Source organism: Peromyscus eremicus, chromosome 2 (genome assembly GCF_949786415.1).
Source record: "Peromyscus eremicus chromosome 2, PerEre_H2_v1, whole genome shotgun sequence".
Lineage (NCBI taxonomy): Eukaryota > Metazoa > Chordata > Mammalia > Rodentia > Cricetidae > Peromyscus > Peromyscus eremicus.
In genome coordinates, this window is record NC_081417.1 from 14,643,537 (window position 1) to 14,658,420 (window position 14,884).

A 14,884-nucleotide genomic window follows, 5' to 3' on the forward strand; every position below is an offset into this window, starting at 1 on the left:
AAAAGTTGTCCTCTGATCTCTATGCATGCTCAGATGTACACACACACACACACACACACACACACACACACACACACACACAAAAATTTTTTTTTTTTTTTGGTTTTTTGAGACAGGGTTTCTCTGTGTAACTGGCTGTCCTGGAACTCACTTTGTAGGCCTTGAACTCACAGAGATTCACCTGCCTCTGCCTCCCAAGTGCTGGGATTAAAGGTGTGTGCCACCACTGCCTGCCCAAGAAAAAGGTTTTAATTAAAGTCTATTTTACATGATGAACACACTATAGAGATTTGTTTCACAACAAGGTAAATATGCTTAAAATTAAAGAACAATATACTGAAAACTGGTTAAGGCAAAGGCAGGCAGATCTCGAGGCCAGGCTGGTCTACAGAGGACAGCCAGAACTACAGAAAGAAATCCTGTCTTGAAAAAAGCAAACAAATAAAAACATGAGAAAAAAATGTCCATTTATTTTAAAAGTAATCAAAAGGAATGCACTAATATCTAAAAAACATACTCATTCTGAATTACTGTTGATATATTTTCCCTTCAAGAATAATTGTACACATACTATAAACAACAGTCCTTTATATATTATATATACTTCAATGAGTTTTGATGGTTCTGTCTTAGAAGGATGCACACGAAACTGTCTGCATGGGAGTCCTTAGCACAGAACACATCTGGACTCTGCACACAGAGGATGCAGTCTCACGACAGCTGTGACAGGGAGCAAAGTCCCAAAGGCACGACACCCACTGCTCTGGTACTGAATGGCAGACAACTTCGGGGAAATCAACTTTTTGATTTATTAGATCAGTTAAACAAGAATCTCAAGGCTGTGGACTTAGCACAGTGTTAGCTGCTACCTAGAATGGGCAATGCCCAGGTTCAATCCCTATCACTGAAAGGTCAACAAAACTCAGTGTTTGCAAAAGTTACTCTTTATCATATAAAATATACATCTCTAAATAAAAAATAACCTAAATACTCTAAATATTTTTAAACTGTTCAATAAATCAATTATTAGTGCCACTATGATATCACTGTTTTATGGTTTGGGTTTTTGTTGTTGTTATTGGTGGTGTTTTTCAGACAAGGACTCACTATGGCTAGCCTGGAACTCACAGAGATCCACCTGCCTCTGCTTCCCAGGTGCTGGGATTAAAAGTGTGAGCCACTACAGCCAGCCTAGATATAACTGTCTTAAAATTTGGTTTTGGTTTGGTTTCATCTGGCTTTTTGACAGGGTGATATGTAGACTATGCTGACCTAAAAGTCACTATGCGGAAGCTCGACTTCAATTCTTGATCCTCTTGCCGCCACCTTCCCGGTGCTGACATCACAGTTATATGCCTGGTTCTTTCAAGTTACTAGCTCTGATATTACAATATATAATTATTATATATAAACACAAATATATGCATCATATACACATATGTAATACACACACACATTTCCTTATATATTTCCTATTCCCAAAGCATTTAGTGATTAGTACATGCTAAAAGCACAGCAGATACCAGTTGTTATTACTGTGCTACACAAGTGTACTTTCATAAATATATAAAGCAACAGAAGCAATGACAGCCTAATATCAACCCTTAAAAAAGAAATGCACGCCTTTGATCCCAGCACTCGGGAGGCAGAAGAAGGCAGATCTCTGAGTGAGACCAGCCTGGTCTACAAAGGGAATTCCAGGACAGCCAAGACTACACAGAGAAACCCTGTCTCAAAAAACAAACACAATGAATAAATAAATAAATGACTAAAAATTCAGTTTGAAGATGACAGTAATGCCCATAATCCAGCAGTACAGAGGTCAAGGCAGGCAAAGCACATACAGATGGGTTCCAGGCTGCTGTGGGCTACCTGTGGGCAAGGCCTTTTTCTAAATAAGTAAACAAACAACAAAAACTGGGACTCTCAATTAAGTTGTCAGTCATAAACTAGCACAATCAGATAACTTTCAGTTTTAAAATGCTGACCAAGCATAGAAAATAAAATATATCTCATACATTTCAGTATCAGTAATACAGATGACAGTTTTTGTTGTTGTTTCTTAACATTTCAATTATATACCTTTTTTAAAATTTCTATGTATGTACATGCTACCATGTGCATGTGGAAGTCAGAGGGCATTTAATGAAAGTTGGTTCTCTCAGGTCACAAACAATGATTTTATTAATTAAAAAAAAAAAACCTCAAGGGCTCAGAGGTTAAGAGCACTGGCTGTTCTTCCAGAGGTCCTGAGTTCAATTCCCAGCAACCACATGGTGGCTCACAACTATCTTTAATGAGATCTGGTGCCCTCTTCTGGCATGCAGGCATACATGCAGACAGAACACTATGTATAGTAAATAAATAAATCTTAAAAACAAAAACTAAAACTAAAAATATCAATACCTTACAAGGCAAAGCTTTATTTCTCACTTTCATTGTGCATAGGTTCTTTTGTTTTTGTTTTCCAAAACAAAGGGTTTCTCTGTGTAGCCCTGGCTGTCTTGGAACTCTATAGACCAGGGCTGGCCTCAAACTCCCAGAGACCCACTTGCATTTGCCTCTGCCTCCTGAGTGCTGGGATTAAAGAAATATACCACCACCGCAAGCAACACGTGGATTCTGAGTCAACCATAACTCCAATTCAGGCTACTGCTTAATTCAAGACCTCAGCTTTGTTGTTGGTCTTCTCTTGTCTTCACGAGAAGTATCCCTCCCTGTCTGGGACATGCTGTCATCACTGTAAGGAAGGACAGGCCCCTGGCAGGTGGTACAGGGCACACAGAGACACCAAATTCTCAGCACAAAGATTTATTACCCCAGAGAAGCAAGTCACGGGTGGGAGGCTGCAAAAGCAGACAGCGAACCGCAGCAGCAGCAGCAGCAGCAGCAGCAAGCACGCAGTAAGCAGGTGTTTTTGCAGGAGTGGGTTTTTAAAGAGAGAAAGGGGAGACCGTGCTAGGGTGAGCCAGTAAATCCTGATTGGACATATTAGCCAAATAATGAATTTTGATTGCTGGACCTTGGTGTTTTGTCTCAGGAATGAGTCAGTGGCCAAATAAGGGAATGGACCTTGGTGGCTAGCTTTAGGAATGTAACCTAATGGTTTTTATCGAGGGGGAGAGGGTAAAAGGCAAAACCTGTCAGTGCCATGTTTGCCAAGCTCCTGCCTGTGTTTGCCATGCTTGGGCCTCCTAGAGCCCTTTAGTCATGACAGAGGAACAGAGCAAGAAAGCAGACAATTTGGACTCACAGCTAGTCTACTGCTCTTCCACTCACATTCCACAGGCTCAAACCTGTCACAGGCCTGCCTCTCACTGGGACAGGGAAAGACACTACCTCCATGAGGCTGTCCAAATCGAAGGGCGACTGAAGGGAGATGTAATCCACTTTTAGGAAAAACAGCGCATGTTTGGGAATGAATAATAAAATAGTACTGACCATCTGTCTCCATAGCCACAAATATTTACTTCCTTCCCCAAAGCACAACACACTCAGAGGGGCCGAAAAGCTTTCTCAGATCGGCTTTCTGCCTGCAGACAGGCTCCTAAGTCCACTAAGACCTGGAGAGTTGGAAAGCTACAGGCCTTTTCACTTTTGACAGGCATTCCCAAAGGCTTCATTAGGTAGAGGCAAAGTTGCACACCTCAAGTCCAGTTACTTGGGAGACTGAGGTGAAGAAGAGCTCAAGAGCCTGAGGCCAGCCAGAGCAACTTAGTGAGGACCTGACTCTAAAAAAAGGCTGGGTATGATAGTGCACACCTTTAATCCCAGCACTCAGGAGGCAGAGACAGGCGATCTGAGTTCAAAGTCAGCCTAGTCTACAGAGGACTTTAAGGGCTACACAGAGAAACCCTGTCTAGAAAAAAAAAACAGGAAGAAAGGGAGAGAGAAAAAGACAGACAGACAGACAGAAACAGAAAGAAAGGAAAAAAACTTAGGTTAATAAAAGGTTTGCCCACAAGAAATAAAAATATACATCCACAAAGTGCACAGCATGAACATTTGTAACTGAATACTGAAAACAACCCAAATGTCCAACAAAAGAAACAATTATGATAGAGTCAAACAATGAAATACTGCTAAGCAGGGGGCTGGAAAGATGGCTCAGTGGTTAAGAGTACTTGCTGCTTTCCCAGAGGACCTCAGCTCAGTTCCCAACGCCTATTTCTTGTGGCTTACAACTATCTGTAACTCGAGATCCAGGGGATTTGACACCTTTGCCCTCTCTAGACACCTGCACTCATATGCACGTACCTACATGCAGACATACACACCTAATAATAAAAGAATAGGGCTGGAGAGATGGCTCAGTGGTTAAGACCACAGGCTGCTCTTCCAGAGGACTGAGGTTTGATGGCCAGCACCCACATGGCAGCTGACAACTCCATTCCCAGGAGATCTGACACACATTTCCAGTCTCAGCAGTCACAGGGCATGCATGAGGTTCACATACATCCATTCAGACAAAACATTCATACACATAAATATAACTCCTGTTCCAGGGGATCCAAAGCCCTCATACAGATATGCATGCAGGAAAAACACCAATGTACATAAAATAAAAACATAAATTATTTTTAAAAAATAAAAAACAACTGTAATTACTCACAGCAACGATGTTATCAAATGCTTGCCACTGTATAGCATGCTTGTATGTTTGTTTGGGATAAGGTGACACTGTGTTGCTGTCAGCCTTGTGCTCTCCATCCTCCTTCCTTGGCCTCCTGAGTGCTGGGATTACAGGTGTGCGCCACTATACAGCACCTTGACTTGGTTGAGCAAATATATATCGGCCCTTAACTTCCTATAGGCAGGAAGCAACCTTAGAAAGCTGTTTGGGGGGCTGGAGAGATGGCTCAGAGGTTAAGAGCACCGACTGCTCTTCCAGAGGTCCTGAGTTCAATTCCCAGCAACCACATGGTGGCTCTCAACCATCTGTAATGAGATCTGGTGCTCTCTTCTGGCCTGCAGACAGAACACTGTATACATAATACATAAATAAATCTAAGAAGAAAGAAAGAAAGCTGCTTGGCCCTTATGTGCAACATAGGTCTAATGCCCTCTTCAGGTAAGGAAGATAGTAAGGAAGGGCAAGCCTCTAGGAGACAAAATCAAGGACCACAAGGAAAAATGAGCTTCAAGGAACTCCCAAAGAATACAACAGGAAACACAAAAGATTTCCTACCCCAGGGTAAGGAGATCTTGTGCTTAGCAAGATTTCCGGATTGCTATGGAACATGTGATAAAGCCTGGGAGATGCTTCCTTTCAAACAGAGGCATTTACAATATCACACTAACGGTGTATATTGAGAGGGCACATACAGAAAAGAATTAGCAAGGCATGCCCGAGTCAGTGCCATAGGACAGGACTGCTTACAAGGCAGGCTCTGGGCTGGCCTCCAGGAACTTGATTTCCAGAATTTCTACCGTTCTTTGATAAGTGTGGTTTACTGTGCTTACCTTATTTGTACAATGTTGTTTATGCTTTCAGAGGATAGGTGAAAGGTACCTACTTGGCCAACTCCCTGTAAAAATCCTGAACGCTGTCTCTAATGAGCTTCCCTTATTGACACAAATATAAACGCCACCATTTAAGGCCAAAGACATAAAGAATGTCCTATATGACTCCACCAGGAGAGGAACTTTAGAAGTATGTGTCTAATAACTTACACACTTTACCTAAAAGGCCTTTGCCCTATGCTGATTTTGTGTTATTCACTATAGTGAACTATAGCTTTAAGGACAATTATAAGATCTGCAAGTCCTTGAAGCAAACCATGGACATGGGGTGTTTTTGAGGACTGTAACATACTGCAGATAACCTGTATTTTTAGTTCATAAGTCTGAAGCTCAGAATGAGTCCTACCTGGCCCTGATGTAGAAAAGATATCTTGAATTTTAAAACTGATGCTAAGACAAAATAAGATTGAATATCTTCCTTAGGGCAGGGGAGGGTATGTTTTGTCTGAGAGACAGGGGCAAATATTTATGAGGAAAGGGATAAAATGTAGTAAGATTGTGTTAATATTCCCAACCATTTTCTCCTTCCTTACAGAAAGATTATAGGGTGATGTAGCTCATTGATAGTGTGAGCCATATGTTCAAAGCCCTAGGCTTGATCCACAATGTGATAAAATAAATGAATGAATGGAGATGGAAAATTATGTATTTCTATTCATGATCACGAGCATTCTGTTTCCTGTAGTCATGGTGTGTTTCTGTAACCTCTCATCTGGATTGACTAGAACTTGCTTGGACCACAAATAGAAGAACAAGTAACAGAGGATCAGTCCACCAGAACCTCCAAGGGCCACTGTATGAGTCTACCTGCTCTTTTCCTCCACCTCCAAAACCATGTCCCAAATAAGCGCTGTTCCTTCCTGGTTCATGAAGCCAAACCAGCCAACCTGTGACTAAAACATGTAACATAATTCAGAAATAATGTTTGTCATATCATGGCCACAACATGGACCATAAACAAGATATAAATGTCTACTGTAAGGTGATAGAGTTTAGGGGTTGCTCTACAGCAAAAATCAATTGTGTTAAGCATGAATTTAATCTCCAAATATCTTTATATAAGATGGAGTATGCAGAGTGCTTATCTAACTGGTATGCACAAGCCCTGGATTTAGTCCTCAACACCTTAAAACACAAACAACAAAAGAAGTAATTTTTGAAAGTTCATATGCTTCAATGATGAAAACCTACTTTTCCCAGCTGGTGTACTACCACCCAGGCAACTCACCCAGTCCACGTGACTTACATTTCGGGGCTCTCACAGGAACCAGGGTACCACTTCTCTTCTCTGCTCTGGCTTCCTGACTTCCTGAAGTCTTTGGTTTTTTCCTTTGGCGCACTTCTACAGATGATCCTTAAAACATTTAAGACATTATTGCAATGTGTACATCAATCTCCAGTACCTCAAATGGACCAACTTTGCTATGTGATAAGCAAAGGTTATCTACATGGCCAGATCCCAGTAGAAATCCCCAAGCCCTGTCTCTAATGAGCTTCCCTGGTTGATAAATTGGCACAAAAGGTACAACTTTGATTCTGAAGGAATCAAGTATATTGTCTATGATTCTATAAAGAGAAAAATGTTGGAGTCATGTGACTAAAACAAGTCATATGAGACCCATTAGTGCCAGAAGTAACTTTTCCTATCTGTGCCTCTTCCCCAAACTGTCATTAGTATACATGAACAGAAACAACAAACATATATTCCCTACCACCACCACCACTCACGTTTTGAGAGTCCAATTAATAAAGAAGCTTACAATTCTCCGGAAATGATGTTCTCTTAAAATGTTCCAAAATAAGTTAATTTTTTCCCAAAACTTTGAGGGGTATTTTTTGCCTTACTATGTCAGCTACCCAAGATTATCAAATTCATCATTTGTAGGTTAATTTTTGATCAAAATATACTGTATTAATCATAAAAGTATGCTTTTTTTCTGTTCCCTCTTCTTTTTTGTGTGTTTTTTGTTTGTTTTGCCAGATAGAGTTTCTCTGTGTAGTTTCTGGTGTCTGTCCTGGATCTCGCTCTGTAGCCCAGGCTGGCCTCGAACTCACAGAGATCCGCCTGGCTCTGCCTCCCGAGTGCTGGGACTAAAGGCATGCGCCACCACCGCCCAGCCCCTCTTCTTTTTAAAGGCAAGCTCTTGAGTAGCCTCAAGCTCCTGGCCCTGTTGCCTCAGCCTTCTAAATGCTGGGATTACAGGCATGTACCATCGTTTTTTCTTTCCAGGATTTGGGACTGAACAAAGGGTCCTGAGCATACTAGACAAATGCTCAGGACCCTTTGTTCAGCTATTACCCAGCCACACATTCTCCACAGCACAATCCTGAAAGCTCAGCAAATCTCACAGAGCTGACAAATGTAGGTGTTTGTTTTCTGTCCCATCATACATAAGGGAACAGCTAAAATGCCCTAATACCAAAATTCTTACCATTTCTATCTCTAATTTTTAAAAAATGTAATGCAGAAGTTACTAAACCAGTAAGTTAAATTGCAAATTAAAAAAATAAGAGACTCGGGGGCTGGAGAGATGGCTCAGAGGTTAAGAGCACTGGCTCCTCTCTCAGAGGTCCTGAGTTCAATTCCCAGCAACTACATGGTGGCTCACAACCATTTATAATAAGATCTGGTGCCCTCTTCTGGTGTGCAGGCATACATGCAGGCAGAACATTGTATACATAATAAATAAAACCTTTAAAAAAGAAAATAAGATACTCCAAATTCGACAGGAATTTTTTTTTGTTTGTTTGTTTTTGTTTTTCAAGACAGGGTTTCTCTGTGTAGCTTTGCGCCTCTCCTGGAACTCACTTGGTAGCCCAGGCTGGCCTCGAACTCACAGAGATCCGCCTGGCTCTGCCTCCCGAGTGCTGGGATTAAAGACATGCGCCACCACCACCCGGCTTCGACAGGAATTTGATATAGATAATATAACTTTTTCCTTTCCTAAAATTATCTTGTGAGATAATAACTACTATGAAATATCAGAGTGCCCCTGTCAAGTTAATAATGTGGCCCAGGTTTTTTTTTTTTTTTTTTTTTTTTTTTTTTTTTTTTTTTAAAAAGATTTATTTATTTATTATGTATACAGTGTTCTGTCTGCATGTATGGCTGCAGGCCAGAAGAGGGCACCAGATCTTGTTACAGATGGTTGTGAGCCTCCATGTGGTTGCTGGGAATTGAACTCAGGACCTCTGGAAGAGCAATCAGTGCTCTTAACCTCTGAGCCATCTCTCCAGCCCCGTGGCCCAGGTTTTTATTTCTCTTCCTTTTCCATAGTTATGTCTTTAAGCTATAAAATGTGAAACTAAAGAATGGAATCAGGGGGCTGGAGAGATGGCTCAGCGGTTAAGAGGCTGTTCTTCCAGAGGTCCTGAGTTCAATTCCCAGCAACCACATGGTGGCTCACAACCATCTGTAATGAGATCTGGTTCCCTCTTCTGACCTGCAGGAATACATGCAGGCAGAACATTGTATACATAATAAATAAATAAATAGCCGGGCGATGGTGGCGCACGCCTTTAATCCCAGCACTCGGGAGGCAGAGCCAGGCGGATCTCTGTGAGTTCGAGGCCAGCCTGGGCTACCAGGTGAGTTCCAGGAAAGGCGCAACGCTACACAGAGAAACCCTGTCTCGAAAAATCAAAAAAAATAAATAAATAAATAAATAAATAAATAAATAAATAAATCTTAAAAAAAAAAAAAAGAATGGAATCAGCAGCAATGAGAATGAGCTACTCTGATTAAAGAGATAACTCTTTAGCTTTACTGTGAAAACTGACTAAAACAAATACATTCTAAAACTGTTTCCAAGCTAACTCATGCTTACTAAAATGTCTTTGAATAATAGTGTAGTAATAAGAAAGTGAACTGTACACTAGCAGGTTTGGTGTCACAGTCTCAGTCTCACCTCCTTTTAGGGCACCACCATTCCTAACCACACTCTAAATTCCCATGGTGTACTCCTCACTCCTCATCCATGAAAGGTCTCTTTGCCCCAGAGGCCATTACAGAAAACCACAACCAATCAAAACGCAGAGTTGTGGAGCCAGGCCCAACGATCATCTACAGAACAACTCCCACACCTAAGGCTCCGGGAACACTGTGGAAGAGGGGGTAGAAAGACTGTAAGAGCTGGAGGATAAAAGTCTTTACTGTGCCATTGTGTCTCCCAGGGATGTCAGAGGGTACACTCACACAGTCTCACCAACGACTGCCAGAAAAAGAGCAATAATGGACATGCCAAAGTGGACAGGGAAAGACCACCAGGCTTCAACCCTACACAAAAAACTAAAGACAACTAAGGACTGCTGAGAGTGGGAGAAATAGTCCACCCTAGGGAAGAGCACACCAATTGGTTACCCAACAGCAAGTGGTCAGTCCTAAAAACACATAGACAAGTAACATTACACAGACTGAGTAGGTTATATTTAGGACTATATATATGTGCATGTAACAACAATTAATGCAAAAAGAAGGCCATAACTTTGAAAGAGAACAAGAAAGGTATATAGTAGGTTTTAGAAGAGAAAGGGGAAGGGGGAAGTAATGTAATTATATTATAGTCTCAAAAACAAAAGAAAAATATTTTAAAAATAAGTAAAAAGAAAAGAATCCCTGAGTTTTAATGTCAAGTTTAGTTACATTAAATTGTTGCAGCAGAGCTTGGTGATGGTGGCACACGCCTTTAGTCCCAGCACTCGGGAGACAGAGGCAGACGACTCTCTGAGTTCAAGGCCAGCCTGGGCTACAAAGCGAGTTCCAGAACAGCCAGAGATACACAGAGAAACCTTGTCTCAAAAAACAAAAATCAAAACAAAACAAAACAAATTTGCCAGCAAAAAAAAAAAGAATACAACCTGAGCTGGGTGTGGTGACTCACCACCACATTCCCAGCGCCCCAGAGGCAGGTAGATCTCTGTGAGTTGAAGGCCTACAAAGCCAGTTCCAGGCCAGCCCGAGCTACACAGTAAGACCCTGTTTCGGAGCTGGAGAGATGGCTCACAAAAGGAAAAAAAAAAAAGTACAACCTGGCAAAAAGAACATGTATTTTAGCCAATTCATAAACTTTGTCAATAAAACCAAGCTTTTGCCTGGTACTAAAAAACAAAAACTAAATGAATGTAAATTTCTCACGTCCTTTCTATTATTGTTCATGTGACTTGACACAGAAAGACGAAGCTAACGGCATGGGGGTGATGCAGGCAGCAAAGCTTAGGCCCTGGGTTTGCGCTGACATGACCAAGGGTCGGGGTAAAAACAGCAAAGCTGAAAGCAATATCTGGGATGAGATCGAGTTCCCTTTTCAAATGGTTACATTATAGAGAAAACGCCAAACCAAATGATGATCACATATCCACAAGAATAATCTGCTACTTCAATCTCTCATTCCGTCATCGTCACATGAACTAACAGCTACAAACAGGCCTCTAGATGTCCACCTAGAATAGACAGAGCCCATAGAAACGCTAACACTGTCCTATCAAAGCCTGTAGAACAGGCCAGGCCAGGCGGTGGTGGCGCACGCCTTTAGTCCCAACACTCGGGAGGCAGAGCCAGGCAGATCTCTGTGAGTTCAAGGCCAGCCTGGTCTACAGAGCAAGATCCAGGACAGCCACCAAAACTACACAGAGAAACCCTGTCTGGAAAAACCAAAAAAGAAAAAAAAAAAAAAAAGTCTGTAGAACAGACAGGGAGGGTCCAGGAGAAATGTTAACACTGTCTACCAAAGCATGTAGAATAGACAGGGAGGGTCCAGGAGAAAAGCTTACAGCTCCTTTTGTTTGCCCTATGTTTGTTTCAGGAAGCATATATGTAAGCACCAATAAAGTTCTACTGCATCAAGAAAGATGTTGGAAGAATATTACTTTGAGAGACAGTTGGAAAACAAAAAGGTTCCAAGTACCTGTGAATAGGTCAAAAGCTAGAAACAGCATCTGGATTCAAATAAAAACATATAGATTGGCCTAATTTTAACATAATGAATACAAAATATGTAAACAGAAAGTACCTGCATGTCTGCTGTAAATATCATCACACGAATCATCTCAATAAATATTTATTCATTCTTTGTCTTATATCCCAACACCTAAAGGAGGAGAGGCCTAGCCATGGAATTAAACATTTGTTGAAGGAAACGACATACTTTAATAAAACTGCCACCCACTAACTGTCTGAAATAAAACACATTCGTTTTTTAGATTACCAAAAATCCTTAGTTTATAGCCAAATACTTTCACAAAATGATAGTCTTTTTAACAAGTTCGACATCATAGCTATTACGCATAATTACATCCCAAATGGCATTTTTGCATATTTACAGTATCAAGTTTTAGCAGTGTGTATTTTTTTTCCCGAATGTGCTCACTAGGGCATGCAAACTGGTTTGTCAACCTTCCCACACAGACTTGTAGCTAACCACAAAAATAAAACTTACCAAAAAAAAAAAAAAAAAATGGTTTTCAAGTGATAACATAGCAGCCACAGGTAAAACTAAAGAAACGAGGACTTACATTCTTCCTTACAAACTACCTGGTTTTGAGGCTGTTTTTAGGTATCTTAAATGTGAGTGAATTTTAATGAGAACTGCAGGAAGAGGAGAAATGATTAAATCCTGACCTCAGGGACAGGATCAAGTCCCAGTCAGCACTACAGTTCTGATAATCTTTTGAAAAATGGCTTTCCATTGAATTCTGCAAGCTCCCTTCTTGTACCCTCGGTTCAACGGCTTAAAATCTAAATGCGATGAACTAACGATCACATTCACAACTCCACTACGCAAGGTAAGAAACTATATTCCTGGAGAATGCAGCGTCTAACTGCTCAGCCAAGCGAGGGACATCTAAGAGCTCACTCGTGCACACACGTACCATGAAGTTACTGTGCCACACACACTTTTTTACACTATTTATCACTGGCTGCTTAGTATCTTGCCGCTTCCTATTTTTCTCTCACTCTGGGCATCCACTCTGGATAAATACTGCTGGCTAAAAACATGTTCTTGACATTGCTCCTGAGGGGCATGCAGAGCTCTCTCCAGTCCATCAGTTTTAACCCTAGAGGTCCTTTTGGCCTCCTTGTCCCCTAAAACCACTTGCACGCCCCTACCCTTTGCGACTCATCATCCCTCAAAGCACAAGTGAACTCCGCCAGCTTCTGCGCATCCATCCCAGATCCCTGCCTCAGTTCCTCGCGCGGGGTGCGAGCCCTCGCAGGCTGCACCCCAAGCTCCCACCCGAACCCACCCAACCTCGTCCGGCTCTCCAGCGCGGAGCAATCGGGACTCGCAGCCTCGCCACTCCCCACCGGCTTCCTCCCTGACACTCCCAACTCTAAGCTCCACCTGGCGTCCCACTTCGGGAGACGAAACTTTGGGCCATTCTCTCCGCGCGCCCGGTTGCTCTGCAAACTCGGGGGCGCGCGCCCCCGCCCGCCCCGCTCCCCGCGGCCCGCAGCCAGGCCCCGGCCCCTCTCCCGAGCCCGCCGCGGCAGTTGGCGCGCTGCAGCCGTCACCTTCTTCCTTCGCCATCGTGTCCGCGGAGGCCCGGGTGGCCCGCCGGCTGCCGAGCGGCCCCGAGTCTCCCAAACCTCCGCGTCTGCCCAGCCGCGGCCGCCCCGGCCCGCTCCCGGCTGCCGCGCCCCCACTTCCTGACCCGCCCCCCTCCGGTGTCGCCGCCAACTGTGTCCCCCAGGCGCTCCGGGAACCAGAGTGCAGGGAGCGGCGGCCGGCCGGAGCGTTTCGCCAGCGCGCCAGGGCCGAGCCCACCACGGACCAGTGTTCGTCGCGCTCCGGGGAGGAGCGAGGCCGGGGCTCCCACCGCCGCCCTCCCTCCTGCGTGACCCTCACAGGAAAGCAGGAGCCAGAGCGAGCTTTTCGTGACGTTGGGATTGGACGCAGAAAGTCCCCATGTCCGTCCCATTTTACAAGCAGAAGACTGAGGTTCAAGCGCAGAGCAAGTCAGTGCTAGTTAGAGCTAGACCTGGAACCTTGGACGCGATCTACTACTGTCAGTGCATGCGTGTTCTCACGAGGGTTTCAAAGCCAGGCAAAATGTGCCAGGCAGGTGCTTTGGCTTGGTAGGTTTTTGTTGGGTTGTTTTTGTTTGTTTGTTGGTACTGGATCTCACTATATGGCCCAGGCTGGTCTCAACTTGTAGCCCTCTTGCCTCAGGTTCCCAACTACTATCATGACAAGAGTGATCCACTGTTTGATTTCGTAGACACTTGACTGCTACAAAAGAGAAGTTGGCGCCAGGTTATCATTCCCTGTTGTAATCTCAGAACTTGACAGATAGAGGCAGGAGGCTCATTCGTTCAAAGTCAAACGCAGCTACATTTGCAAGTTAAACCATTATCAAATACAAAAGGAAACACACAAGAAAGCAACGTGTCAGTCACCAAAATTGACTTAAAATATTTGCACATCTCAATATTTTGGAAAAAAGCACAATAGTACTTTGGTCTGTTGCGAAGGAATGCATGTAGATTATTTCATAACAATAGAATGTAGTTTCGGTTTGTTGTACTGTGCTTGTCTCTTATTGCATACAGTGCGCTTAAAAATACTTGCAAGTTTTAAGAAGAACCCACTAACCGAATTAAATTTTCATTGTAAAAAATATGAGAAAACTTATTTCAAGTGAAGTAAAACTTGATTCATTTTGTTTCATGTTATAGAACCTTATAAAAACACTACATACTTTGTGGAAACTTATGTAGAATATTCCTGAAAAATAAGCACCCTGAAAGATTCAGTTTAAAAAAAAAAGAAGACAGACATTTGCCATTAAGCGCTAAAGCTGCCAAATATAGTAAAAGTAGAATATTGTTTTTTAAGACTGTGTGTGTGTGTGTGTGTGTGTGTGTGTGTGTGTGCTGACCTGCAGGAGCTGGTTTTCTTTTGATATGATAATGAAAATGACTTCTGAGATGGCTATCTTGAGATTAATCATGTACTGTGTGCCAAGCACAATATGTTGCCAAGATACTAAAAAAAATATGAAAGTCCTCAAGAATTTATCTTCTTGAAATCAAGGAGTTACATACAAAATTTATTTAAAGGGCCAGCAAGATGATTCCACAGGTAAGAGCATTTGCTGCCAAGTCTAATGACTTGAGTTGTATCCCTAAAATATACAAGATGGAGGAAGAAAACAGACTCCCACAGACTGTCCTGATTCCCACACATGTGCTGTAATCCTTTGTTCACCTCCACACACGTACTTACACAGGAAAACATAAGTATAATCGTGGAGAGATGGCTAAGGAGTTAAGAACATTGGCTGCCTGTAACAGAGAAACCCTGCCCTGCCTGGGGTCAATTCCCAGCATCCACATGGTGGCTCACAACAGGCTATAACTTCA

The 14,884-nt window shown here is 42.7% G+C and overlaps 1 protein-coding gene across 1 annotated transcript in view; it reads right to left on the reverse strand.

Moving 5' to 3' along the window:
- The window catches only part of Dpy19l4 (dpy-19 like 4), a 64,439-nt gene extending 51,265 nt beyond the window's left edge, over positions 1-13,174 (reverse strand). The window contains exons 1-2 of the mRNA XM_059253851.1: positions 13,034-13,174; positions 6,770-6,877 (exon numbers count right to left, since the gene is read on the reverse strand). Of these exons, the coding sequence (XP_059109834.1) occupies positions 6,770-6,877; positions 13,034-13,049 (124 nt within the window). The 5' untranslated portion in view covers positions 13,050-13,174. The remainder of the gene's footprint in view (positions 1-6,769; positions 6,878-13,033) is intronic.
- Positions 13,175-14,884: the final 1,710 nt, after the last annotated feature.